The sequence below is a fragment of the Pongo abelii genome, chromosome 11 (assembly GCF_028885655.2).
Source record: "Pongo abelii isolate AG06213 chromosome 11, NHGRI_mPonAbe1-v2.0_pri, whole genome shotgun sequence".
Classification (NCBI taxonomy): domain Eukaryota; kingdom Metazoa; phylum Chordata; class Mammalia; order Primates; family Hominidae; genus Pongo; species Pongo abelii.
The window spans coordinates 76,498,488-76,512,757 of NC_071996.2; the positions used below are offsets into that span (position 1 = coordinate 76,498,488).

General features: G+C 34.5%; 1 protein-coding gene across 3 annotated transcripts in view; it reads right to left on the reverse strand.

Moving 5' to 3' along the window:
- SP3 (Sp3 transcription factor) overlaps nt 1-14,270 on the reverse strand; it is a 56,695-nt gene that overhangs the window by 1,932 nt on the left and 40,493 nt on the right. For all 3 annotated transcript variants that reach the window (XM_024243046.3, XM_024243044.3, NM_001159789.1), the window contains 2 exon segments: nt 8,120-8,312; nt 2,592-2,788 (listed from right to left, as the gene is read on the reverse strand). In XM_024243046.3, coding sequence (XP_024098814.1) covers nt 2,592-2,788; nt 8,120-8,312 — 390 coding nt within the window.

The window sequence follows — 14,270 nt, forward strand, 5'->3', positions numbered from 1 at the left end:
GAACAGCAATCTTCAAACATGTATTATATAATAGATGGATATTCAAATAAGACTTTAATATCTCAACTATGCTAACAGTTTGTTTGAAATACCTGTGTTAAGATGCCAGCTAAAAAATAAGCATCTATAACACACTTTAAAGTCTAAATAAAAGTATATTCTTTCATGCTATAATTAAAATACTAACATGCCATATTCATGATACTAAACCTTCAACTCTTAAATATGAATTAAAGCAACAGGGTACTTCTAGATTAAAGAAATGACACCACAAGCTTGAGATCCAAAAAGAATGAGTAATCCTTAGAAAAATGAATCTGGCTAGCTGACTTGACTTCAGCTACAACAATTAAGAACAAGCCTAATATGTCAAGATGTTAAAGTTGTTAAAACCCTGATGCCTAAATTTATTTCCCAGCATGAATAAAGTAAGTTTAAATACAAAAGACAGACTGAACTTCTATTATGTTGAAGACCGACTCTGCAAGATTACCAAAAGAGAAGACAAAAGGCCAACCTAAATTCAGAGAGAAATCAATAAAAATCAATCAATAAATCTAGTAAATATTTTCTTAATTCCTTTCTTCAAAAATGTCTTAGCCTGTATCCTTTGTTCTAGCACCTCTACTCTACATAGGTCTTTATCAGACCTCATGCTTGAACTATACTGCAGTCACATCCTAGTCCCTCTCTCTCTCCAGACTATCTTCCTTAAAGACCGAATTTTATTACATCAGAAAACTTCAAGATTAAGTGATATGGAAATGCAAGGGTAACTTGCAGATGATGTAACAGTTTAGATGCTCCACTGCCTAATTTACAAGGACCTTTAAAATGTGCCTCAATCCTACTTAACAGAAATGTTATGTAAAATCTCATCCTCATTCACCGCTACAAAAAAAAAAAGGTCTCTCACTTCTATTAACATAGCACCATTTTTCTACTAAAGTATTTCCCAGTTTCTCTTGTAACATTAGTCCTGAGAGGTACTCCATGGCAAACGGCACAATGATCAAACAAGGTTAGGAAATGCTACACACATTACATCACTAACTTATAGATGCAAGCTGTCCATCTAGCATTTAATTTAAAGGTCCTAAGAGGTACTGCCTTGAAGGTACTTATACCCTCTTTGGCCCACTATTTCCTACACTTATTTGATCATTGACCTTTTTCTCCCTTTTACATTATTCCTTTTTACAACCTGCTGATAAAATCCTACTGAGGAAAATTCTGTTACAGGGCCATCGTAAGGTCTATTATCCCATACTTTACTATCCCAAGCAATAATTATCTGTTTCTGAGCCTTTTCAACAGCAGACTGCAACGCAAAATCTTTTATCTACCTTTTTTTTTTTTGAGACAGGATCTCACTTTGTCACCCAGGCTGCAGTACAGTGGCATGACCTTGGCTCACTGCAACCGCTGCCCCATGGGCTCAAGCAGTCCTCCCACCTCAGCCTCCTGAGCAGCTGGGACTACAGGCACACACCATCACGCCCGGCTATTTTTTGTCTTTCTAGGAGAGTCACAGTTTCACCATGTTGCCCAGGCTGGTCTCAAACCCCTGAGGCTCAAGCAATCTGCCTTCCTTGGCCTCCCAAAGTGCCAGGATTACAGGCATGGACCAGCATGCCCAGCAGCCTTATCTACTTTCTTAATCGTCTGTTGCAGTTTCACGTAGGTTAATCTCATCTGTCTACCTACCCAATGAGAGACAGGAACTAAAACAATTAGAGCATCTGTGTACTACTACAGACCTCATAGGTAATTTTATACAATACTGAAGGCCAAAGTAGGAGATGTGAAGCAATGTCAGAGATAGTTTATTCGCTTAACCTAATAGGGAACTTGGATTGGAATCCAGATGACTTCAAAATCCATGTTGTTCTCCATTTCACCATGCTTCTTCCAAGCTCTCTAGGGATTGTAAATACATATTTTTCAATTCTCCAGTGTTGAGCATAGACTGATGAACACTTTAATCATTTACATGGTAGTAGGAAAAAACTACCTCTAAGTTAATACTGTTAGGTTTCAGTGTAGATCAGTCACAGGTCCATTTCATTTAACAACCACACAACACTATGTAAAAATAATATAATGAGAGAAAGTCTTCACATCAACATTGCCTTGGTTATTCCTCAGTGAAATACCTTTCCCTTACCTCAGAGATACTAAAAACAAAAGAAAAGGTGAAATGCCCAAATATGTCAGAAGAAACAGGAGTATTTTTTGTTACAGTGTTAAGGAGAAAGAAAAAAAATAGGATAGATCAAGAGTAAAAGCTGACAACTAATTAAAAATGTTAACAGAATAAAAATAGCATAAATGTGGTTTAAAGCATTCAATAATGTCAACAAAAGCTACCCAAAGTCTACTTAAATATAACTTTATTTTAGAGGATAAGCCATACTGACTTGTTCTTTGGAATTTGTGTTATTAAGATGGTGTTACTAAAGGTGAAAACTGGATGTAATTCATTATATTTTAAAGATTCAGTTCAGTAAGGAATGCTAATAAAAAAGAAGTCAAGGCAGTTATGTAGCCCTATAATTCATTTTTGTCTGTTAAAAGTAAATATTAGTAACCTGTATGTGTTCTTCTGTGCCTCTGTAATTCATCACTTCGAGTAAATCTTTTACCACAGTACATCCAGTTACAAACAAAAGGACGTTCTCCAGAATGCCAACGCAGATGAGCTCTCAGATGTGAGGTCTTCCCATAGACTTTACCACATCCTGGTATATGACAAATGTGTTGCTTCTTTTTCCCAAGATTGGTACCTCTAAAAAACACACACAGAATAATATATACTTATATGAAAATATTCAAATGGACATTACCATTTATATTATATATCCCCATGTTGAATTTTAAATAGAAGACATTATCATTACAAAGTCAATCAGAAACCAAAACCATTTAAAATCAGTTTGAATGAAAATTTATGTTATTTCAAGCATATACATTTTATATATTAACCTTACTCCAGAATTAATGTGATTGTTGTCCAAATGTAAATATGCTCAAGAATTATGTAATTAAAAGGACATTTCATATGTAAAGAATGTACAATAAAGCTATTTATTCTTCTATCAGAACCATTCACAAATTCTACGCATAAGCCTGATCCACTTAATTATATAGGAAACTAAATGTGGTCTGTATTCAAAAGTCATGGTGTCAGATAATCAAAAATATATTTAAACCAAAGAATGAATGCGTAACTGATCACAGGTACAATTAAAAGATACAGGCAGCTTTAGCAGACTTTAATATGATTTAAGAATATTTATTCATACTTGTGTGGCCACACTCTGAATATACACTGACTTGGAGGAAGCTTTTTCTTAAATCTAGCTAAAGCAATGGTCTGAACTCCCTTAGCATTAGATGAGATAAATACAAATCAAAATTATCTTTACATTTAAAATTCCCTCCATATTAACCATGTAAAAGATACCCAGAATTAGACACAAGAGATATAATAAAATACAGTTTTCTCCACATCACAAAATTTGACATTTATTACATTTCAGTATTTGATACCAAGAGCAGGGTTTAGAAGATATGAGATTAGATGGGTGAACAGAGGTATCTTAGCCTAAGCAAGAAGAAAACTTTTTTGATCCCAGAATTGATCATTTGAATAGTATTAAACACTACAGAAAATGTTATTTCTCAACCTTTTAAAATAAAAAAAAAAAATTAGGCTAGTTACTGAATAAAAATAAATTAGTTTTTAAAAAACATGACACTTTGGACAAAACAATTTGTATAAACTTTACAATGTTTCTGAGTTTTTTTTAAAAAAAGTACATTTAGCCCCCTCCCCAACTCCCCTCCTCCCCCAATCTCACAGTTTAGGCATATCCTGTAAAACTTTCTATAGCCTGTAAATCCTCCTGTATACAATACACCTATCGTTTTTCAAATTTACTGGAAAAATGCATATTTCCCCACATTTATATTTTAATGTACTCACACTCAGTAGCATGTGAAATTGCCATAGGACAAACAGTGCTAAACGGTGCAGTGCTGGCTGTTAGATGCCATAGGTGTTCTGAACAGGGAGACATCAATGTGGGCTCCAGTAGTTAGAGAAGGCTTCGTGGAGGAGGTGGGTAGGATTTAGATAGAAAGGAGGGAAGGCATTCCAGGCAGAGGAATAGCATAAGTAAAGACAAGGAGGAGTCATGCTGTTGTCTCAAGGGCAAGGATGTCATAATCTAACACAATTCTAGTTTCTGCTCCAGTCCACCCCCAATTTCTACAACTCTCTTCAAAGAGCTGAGTTGAGTGCAACAGGTTTTTCTGGCTCCCTTGCAATGCCAAAGTCTTATTAACCAAAGCCAATATTGATTCCATTTAATTTAGGTTTTTAAATTTATTTTATTATTTAAAAATCCCTAAGAAAAACAGCAATGTTTGTGGCTATTGGTGTACAAACCAATTTTACATATCGTGTTCACCATAGCAATTTCACAGAGAACCCAATTCAGTTCACTCGTGTACTCATTATTTCATGCCTCTCCTCTAAGCAGCCTACCACTCAGGTCAATCAACGCGCTTTTACAAACTCAAAAGTGCATTTCACAAACTTAGCAAAATTTAGCATGGGAACACTAACAAAGCACAAGACTAACAAATTAACAGCAACAGATCTGGGTTCTCAAAGAAGCAAGAAGCTAGGGAAGGTATTTTTAACTGAATTATTAGGAAATAAGAAATATTATTTGAAAATGGGACGGGCATCTAAGAAAGAAAAAACATAGGGGCGGGTTTGCACACATATTTAAGGAAAAAGCTCAACATCCAGGCCCAAAATTCTATTTAAAAAGAAAATTTCATTCAAAGTAAGATATAGATATGGTAGATGTGGATTTACGGCATGTCATATCAAGGCTTGAAGGGAGAGAACTGAAGTGAATTTCTCAACAAAGTTCAGGTAAGAAAAGATTTAAAGTTTTCTTCTTGATTAATATCCACACCACTAATGCCTATAATATAGGAAAAACTAATAATTTTACATTTTTATTCTTGAGTGTCTAAACTTGTTCCCAATAATTTAATAATGCTAAGATAGAGTGGAAGCTAAACTGTGGGTAGAGGGGTTAAGAAAAGTTAAGTAAATACACCCTCTTCTGCGCAGGGTGGGAAAAACAGGACATAAACTGAAATGCTGACAAAGAAAACAGATTGTGCACAATTTTAAAAATATGGACTGATGTTTAATCCATACAAAACCTATATAACAATCATGCCTCTAGAATGTATTTTACTTACAATTATTTGTCTCTCACTAGGTTATCTCTCACTAGTTTAAACAGTCTCTGAAAGCTGGTTCTGCTCAATAAATATTTGCTAAATAATTACAATTTTTAAATATTTTATATTTTACACCTTACTTTAAAAGGTAAACAAATAAAATTTACTTCTCTAAAGATGAATAAAATTAGGTCTCTAAAAATGCCATCTTGCCCATATTCTTTAAAAAAAAATGGTTGCAAAAAAAGACAAATATTCTAAAAATTTTTTTTAATTACTATCTGTATCACCTTGCAGAATACTTTAGAATAGTTTGAATTTACTACCTATGTTATGCTTCTATCAATTAGGTACAATTGTCATTTATACAAGTGTGTCTATCACACACATACTGCTTGAATTTTGTTCAAACAAGCTCTAAGAAACAATATAGTTTCTTTTCTTAGGAATCTCAATTTTTATTGCTTAGAATAAGTGAGCTATTAAAGAATGAAGTCACAAAAGTTCTAGAAAAAATATAAATGAACATTTTTATAATTCTCAGAATACAGAAAACTTGTAATAGCATGGTAACAAGGCATCTAATAAAGGAAAGGCTGATCAACTTTAAATTTTTGTGCTTAAAATGTCTGCAAGCTGTAAGTGATGGAACTGTTTCTTTACTTGTGTAGTAATGCATTCTGTAAACCACTGACAATGTAAAACTGGGAAAAAACATTTGCACATGACAGAATTACATAAATTAACAGATTTACAAAAAAAGAAAGAAACAATTCAAAAAATAAATTTTAAAATGGCAAAATAACATCCCCAAAAATGCTCAACCTCACCAAGTAATTTAAAAATATACTAAATAAGACAATATTAAGGTATTTTTCATCTGTCAGACTTTCAAAGGTTAAAAATAATTGTAAAATTCATTGTTGGCAAGGGTGTGGGAAACTAGATACTCTCACACACTGCTGGTTAGAGTATAAACTAGTTTTTCTAGCAGACAATTCCCTTTAACCCAGCAATTTCACTTCTGCCAACTTATACAAATAAAATAATCAGACAAATGTGCAAAGACATACGTGTAAGATTATGATAATAAATTCCCAACAAAAGATGTTAAATCACTCTACATCCATACAATAGAATACAACAGAATACTATACAGCCATAAAAATGATTCGGACTATACAGACTTGAAAATATGGTCACAAAAATTCTCAAAACAAGAACAGACATATAAAACAGTGAGAATAAGATGATTCTATTTTAAAATACATGTAACATCTTAAAGGACATATATAAACACGTTACTAGCTTATCTTGAAGTGGGGTGGGATTTTGGTGTTTTTAAATGTCCTGTATGTCTACATTTTTATGAGCATGTCTTAGTTTAATAAACATAAATTAATTAAAACATTTTCATTTTAAAATAAAGAATAAGTGAAACAAAGGCCAGGCCTCTGTTAGATTTGACTTTTGTGAATAATTTATCTTAAAAGCCCCTCTAAAATGAGTTTCAGAAAAGTTACTGCCTAGTTAGAATTCACAATTTTAATTGACCAAAATATGTCAAAAAACAAAATTTTAAACTAATTACAATAAACATGAATACCTAAGGATCAGATGTAGAAGGAGAGTCACTTGGGAGGCAGTAGAGTTTAATGGTTAAGGCTCTGGAGTAAAACTAGGTCCAAATCCCTGTTGTGTGTGCTCTTAGGAGTCATTCAATCTCTCTATGTCTCACTTCTAACACCACTGGGAATACGGTAAACTCTCAATGTTACCAGTTGTTAGCAATTGTTATTACTGGAAAGGGCTGGCCAATGTGCAACTCAAAGGCAGATAGAAAAGCTCTATTAGATCAAGTTTGTTAACTGTATTAAAAGTACATTTTATCTACTTAAAACAATGCATTTCTAAGAAAGGTATGTTAACTTTCACCATGACAAGGGATTTGGTTAAGTATGGCTTTAGAGTTCTATCCGTTTTTGCTCTATATATTTCAAAGCTGCACAAAAAAGGGACCGTGACTATTAAATCTTCTTGGTGGAAATTTAATATTATTAACAAGAAATACATCTCTGTCTTATTTGGGGCTTTCACCTCAATCCCATCTCGTGTGATATATTAACACTGCTATCCAAGTTTTCTTTTTGTTAATACTTGCCTGATAAATCTTTTTCCATCCCTCATCTTCAATATTCCTGTGCCAATAATTTGAGGTGTTCTTTATAATCAACATCAGTCTGGATCTTGTTTTTTTTTTTAAAAATATGATCCGAGTCTCAATCTCTTCATTATTAAGCTTAGTACATCCATATTTAACATAATTTCTGATCATTCTGAGTTTACTCCAGTCATGTTATTCTGTCTTAATGTTTACCTTTAAAAAGATTGAACTGAAATACAATCCCATTTTTTAAAAAATTCAATCTATTAAGGCTTATTTTTCACTTCTATTGAAAATGGAAATACTTATGCTTATCAGCCATTTCTGAACTTAATTTTTACGTAACTGCTATTCTCAACCTAAAAAATCAACTTTTTATCTATATTTAGGCAAATTCCATTGCTGGTTTGCAAACAGGCTAATTTCTGATCAGTGTGGGCCTGTTAAATGGCATCTGCTATACTATTTTTGAAACAGCAAACTAATAATTTTAGTTTAAAAAACATTGAGAACTGAAAATCCAATTCCATATATTTTGTTCTCTAACTTCTGTCACACGCATACACACACACCGAAAATGATCATGTAATAATTTCTCATAATTAAATGACATAGCATGCAGTATTTCAAAAATCAGAATGATATTAGCACTCTTAAAAATATATGTGTTTCATGTATGCATACCTTCCACCACCTTCTTTACAGTTGGGACAGGTGCAAGCTACCCTCCGAAGTCTTTTTCCTTCTTGATGTTGTTGGTCCCCTTCTTCATCTACCACCTGTACTCTTAAGTGTGTTAGGTCATTGGTATTCAAGGTAGAATCACCACTGAGCTGCCACTCTTCAGGATCAGGTTCTTCTTCCTTGATCCTAATATCTAAAGGGAAAAAAAAACAAATTTTACAGATGAGAAGCAACCAAATGGCCCAAAAGACAGCATGAAATTACATGTCCTCTCCCAATGTTACAACCTTGCATGCACTACCTCTCTTGCCTAGACTGTTTTCTAGTTATTTTGTTCCTCATCTAACTAACCTCTCTCTATCCTTCAAGACTAGTCGGAGAGTAATCTCCTGTATAAATGCTTATAGTAGAATTAATTACATTAGTTAGTTCATATGTCCCTTTAGATAGTAAATGCTTCACTCAAAGTTCTCCAATCTCCCTAAATGAACAAGTCTTCTGTAAGAAGGAACTTCCAATATACGTAATAATCTATCTGGAAAAACTTTCTCCTCTACTTTTCTATGCCATTTATGTGCAAATAATACATAAAGAGATGTTACAAGATTAAGTCAGTTCATATAGATGAGACCACAAAGTGCTCACTAAAGACAATAAATTAAATGCCCAAAAAGTGTTATACCCAATTTCTAATCACTGCACTCATTCATACACATCTGGCTATACTTTCAAATTCTCACCATAAAATCAATTAATGTAGTAAGCCCTAAATAATTCTCCTTTGCATACCAACTTAATACAGATACCTTAAAAATAAGTCTTCAGTACCAGGCACTTAAGTTTACATCTTCCTTGGTATCTCAGTATAGATGACAGGAAAACACTTTTTTTTTTTACTGTGCTGTATTAGTGTCCTACATGGTGGCTAGTTATTCTTAGAAATCCACTATTTATAAGGCTCAGGAGAAACAAAATAATCCATCAAAATGACCCATAAAAGTAAGAAAAGGTATTCAACATTGTTAAATATCAGGGAAATAAAAATTTAATTCACAATGAGATATCATTACACACCCACAGAAATGACTAGAAATTTTAAAACAGACCGTACGACTGTTGGCAAAGAAGTGGAACAACTGAAACTCCCACAGTGATGGTAGGTGTGTAGATCAGTACAACCACTTTGGAAACTCTTTCATCTATATCTTCTAAAAGTGAACCTATGTATACCCTATAGCTCAAACAATTTCCCCTAGGTACACACCCTACAGAAATGCATACACTTAACACCAAAATACAAGTACAAAATTTACAACAATGTTATTTGTAATCACCCTAAACTAGAAAAACTCACATATCCCCTAGTATTGGAATGGAAAAACAAATCATATTTGTTCATACAATGGAACATGTTAAAACAATGAACATTAACAACAACCTACATGCAACAGAAATGACTCTCTCAAAGCAATTCGAACAAAAGAAGCCCCCCCGCACCCCCTATGTATTTCCTTTATATACAGGGAATGGGATCGTGTATGATATTTATATAAAGAAATTTTCATTTATATAAGATTCATAACAATTGGCAATGATTCCAACCATATGACACGTTGGAAAAGGCAAAACTATGGAGACAGTAAAAAAGATCAGTGGTTGCCAGGAATTAAAGGGGAGGGAGGGATGAATAGGCACAGCACAGAGGTATTTTCATTTTAGAGTACTGAAAATACTATGTATGATGTAATATAGGTGGATGCATGGCATACGTTTGTTCAAACTTACAGAATGTATAAACACGAAGAGGGAACCCTAATGTAAAGTATGGACTTTGGGTGATAACACATCAAGCAAATTCATCAACTGTAACAAATGAACCACTCTGAATGATGGGGGATGTTGACATAGGGAAGGGTATGCATGTGCAGGGGCGGGGGGTAAGGTGTATCTCTATACTTCCTTTCAATTTTACTAAGCATCTCAACTGCTCTTTAAAAAATTATTTATTTGTTTATTTATTTATTTAGAGGTGGAGTCTTGCTCTGTGGTGGCGTGACCTCAGCTCACTGCAACCTCTGCCTCCTGGATTCAAGTGATTCTCCTGCCTCAGCCTCCCGAGTAGCTGGGATTACAGGTGGCGCCACCATGCCCGGCTAATTTTTGTATTTTTAGTACAGACAGGGTTTCACCATGTTGGCCAGGCTGGTCTCGAACTCCTGACCTCAAGTGATCCACCCAAAGTGCTGGGATTACAGGCATGAGCCACTGAGCCCAGTCTAAAAATAATTATTTAAATGTGAAGGGAGTGGGTGCTCCATGGGGATAGAAGAGTGGTGACTGCCTACTTTTGAGGGACATATATGACTGAGTACAGGGAGATTTCTGGGTTGCTGGTAATAACCTATTTCTTGATCTGGGTGATAGTTTTCCTATGTGTTCATTTTGTAAAATTTCATCAAGTTATATACATATGATCTGTACATTTTCTGAATGCATATTATACTTCAATATAAAGATTATTATAAATTAAATATTTTAACGTAATTTATAGGTGATTACTTAGGAACTGTTAAAGACAATTTTTTTGCTTTACCTCTAGTTCCCACACAGTTGACTAAACCTTCCCCCATTTTTACACAAATAATAAACTTAAAATGAGTGTGTCCCACAAATTAAATTCATAATATGAAATTTAGAATATAATTTTATTCACTCAACAACTATGTATATAGCTACAAAGTGCCAGTCACTGTTCTAGGTTCTAAGGATAAGGCAGTTAGCAAGTTAAAAGTTCATGCTGACTAGGCATGGTGGCTCACACCTGTAATACCAGCACTTTGGGAGACCAAAGCGGGAGAAACGATTGAACCTAGGAGTTCAAGACCAGCCTGAGCCAACAGAGAGAGGTCCCGTCACTATCCAAAAACAAACAAACAAACAGGCTAGGCAGGTATGGTGGCACATGCCTTGTGGTCCCAGCTACTCAGGAGACTGAAGTGGGAGAATCACGTGAGCCCAGGAGGTTCAGGTTGCAGGGAGCCATGATCACATCACTGCCCTCCAGCCTGGGCAACAAAGCAAGACCCTGACACAGTTTAGATATTTGTCCCCATCCAAATCTTATGTTGAAATGTAATCCCCAATGGTGGAGGTGGAGCCTGGTAGGAGGTGACTAGATCATGGGGGCAGATTTCTCATAAATGGTTTAGCACCACTGTCTTGGCACTGTCCTTGCAATAGTTAAGAGATCTGGTTCAAGTGTGTGGCACCTTTCCTCCTACTCTCTCTTTCTCTGTCTCTCACCTCCCTCTACTTCTACCATGTGATGTGCCCATTCCCCCTTTGCCTTCTGCCATGAGTAAAAGCTTCTTGAGGCCTTCCCAGACCCAGATGCCAGCACTATGCTTCCTGTACTGCCTGCAGAACTGAGTCAATTAAATCTCTTATAAATTACCCAGTCCCAAATATGTCTATATAGTAATACAGGAATGGCCTGACACAGTCTTAAAAAGAGATGATAGTGGCCTGAAGCTAAGGTATTGATGAGGAGGGGTAGAATTGGTCAGTCAGAAAATATGTTTAAAGTAGAGTCAAAGACATCTGCTAACAGACTGATAACAGATTATCATGTGAGGAGCAAGAACAGAAAGAAGTTAAAAACACTCCCAAGGTTGTTTTTTTTTTTAAATCCTGAGCAACTAGAAAGATGGAGTTGCCATTAACTGAGATATGGTAAACTGAAGGTAGAAAAGATTGCAGGAGAGGGGTGCCAGTCAGGGGCCTATTTTGAAATATGAAAGTTCTGAATGCCTATTGAATATCCAGATGAAGGTGTTGATCAGGCAGTCAATGGGTTTGGAGTTCAGGTAGAAATCTGGCCTGCCAATATCAGCATATACATTAGGTATTGAAAGTCATCTTGAATACAGCGTAGACAGGAGGAAACCCTGCGGCACTCCAAAATTAACAAGCGGAGATTAAAAAGAACCAGCAAAAGGGACTGAGAGTGCCAGTGAGATATGAGGAAACTGGTGTCCAAAAACCAAACTGAAGAAATCATTTCGGGAAGAACTTAACTGTGTCAAATACTTAAAAAGTCAAGTAAAATAAAGACTAAGAAATGATCCTTGAATATAACATTGTGGTAATCACTGGTGATCTTGACAAGAACTGTGAGCACAAAATATACCCTGCCTAGTATAGACTCCAGAGAGTGGAAGGAGACGAATTGTAAACAAGTACAGGTTAACTCTTTCCAAGGGTTTTGCTGTAAAAGCAAACATTATAAAATTGGCAGTACAGTTCCTAGGTTAGCCCACAAAGGTAGATTTGACACATAAGGGTACCTGAAGTATTTGTAAATCAGCCTTTATATTCTGTAGCAATAGTGCATGCTAGCTGTATAAAGAAATGAATGTGCTGATTTAAATTTGATTAATATTTGAGGGAAAGTATGCAAAAAATTTAAGCAATGAAAACAGAAATTTAAGGAAATGTGTATGACACATTTAAGAACTTTAAAAACAGCACTTTTTTTTATTATGTCTATTCTCCACCTCAAAATGTTTAAGTTTCCTTTTCATTTGACGAGGTACTGCACTGACAGTATCTCTGTCCTGTGATTATGGCTGTTTTCAAGGCCTACCAATAAAACAAGCTTGCGAAAGGGGTATGTACAAAAGAAAAAAAAATTCTGCATACCTGGGCAAGAACTGAAGAGAAGAAAACAGAAAATTTAAATAATGAAATATACACATACACCCACACACACAATATGGTTACAAAGATAAGGCTAATTTTCAATATTAGTTAAGTATCAATAACTCAGGGCATGCCTAGATTTCTATTAAAAATATTACCAGAAGAAAATCCTAAATACCTCTTCCTAAAATTAACTGCTAATTATTTATCAATAGAGCTAATAGAACATTTAAGATAAATTCTTAACCAACTTATCAAATCTGGAACACGCATACTTAATTTAAATAGCTAACATTAGATAAATATGAATTACAGTATGGTTGATAAAATGAGACATTATCTTTTATCAATAGTGTGCCATTAAGATTTTGTTGTTCTTATCAAAGTCTTTCATATTCTCTGCCTTCAACTTTTTTAAGCACTGAAGTAATTTGATTTAGAATCAAATTACTTCATTTGATTCTAAAGTTTATTTTATTTACATTTTCCCTTTAATCAGCTTCACCTGCCACAAAAATCACCTAACAGAACCACTGGATAATCCTACAATATCTCATGTATTATAAAGTTTCATGATTCCTCAGATTCCTATGGATATTTCAGAGGTACCAAGTTTTTTTTCAACTTTTCTTCTAAGGGGATAGTTCTAAATTATAGATATGAGTTCCTAAAAATATAACTTCATTAATGCTAAAAGAAGTTAACACTTTAGGGGTAGGTTTTTAAAACTAAATGTTATCCCCTTATCAAATATAATAATAATGTTAAAAATATAGATGGATGGTTAATCACCATCTCTGCTTTAACATCAAGCAATCTCTTCCCCCAAATGCCATCTCCTTAGATTTGGATCATTACTCTTCTATAAACTGCTCCTTTCCTCCCATTTGAAATTAATCTTTTATTAACCTTTCATTTTTATAGCAGTTTTCCAAATTATCTTATATACACATACATATGAACATAACCAGAAATGACTGATTTTCTAATATGTATTACAGAAGATCTCATTTTATAGTCTTACCACAAATATGTGAGAAAAAGATGATGTGAACTGTAATTAGTACACTGACTAGTGAGATATTCACTTCACCTTATTAAATCTGAAGTACTAGTTAAGCCCCTGTTAAGGGGACTCCTACTCTCTCCAATGATGAATATGATGGCTAAACACATAAGATAAGGATTTTACTACTTGTCGAGCACTATTCTAAGTGCTTACATATATTAACTCATGTCATGCTCCCAACTACACTGAGTTTACTATTATTTTTCCCCCTCCTTTCTAGATGAGAAAACAAAGAAGTTATGTAGTTTGCCTGAAGTCACACAGTTGAAAATGGATGGGGCCAGGATGTAAGATGAAAACTGTGCAAAACCATATTGCAGATATTGCTAAAGATCAACTCCCTACCAGGGCCAGTTCATTCATAAGAACAGCAGCTTTAAA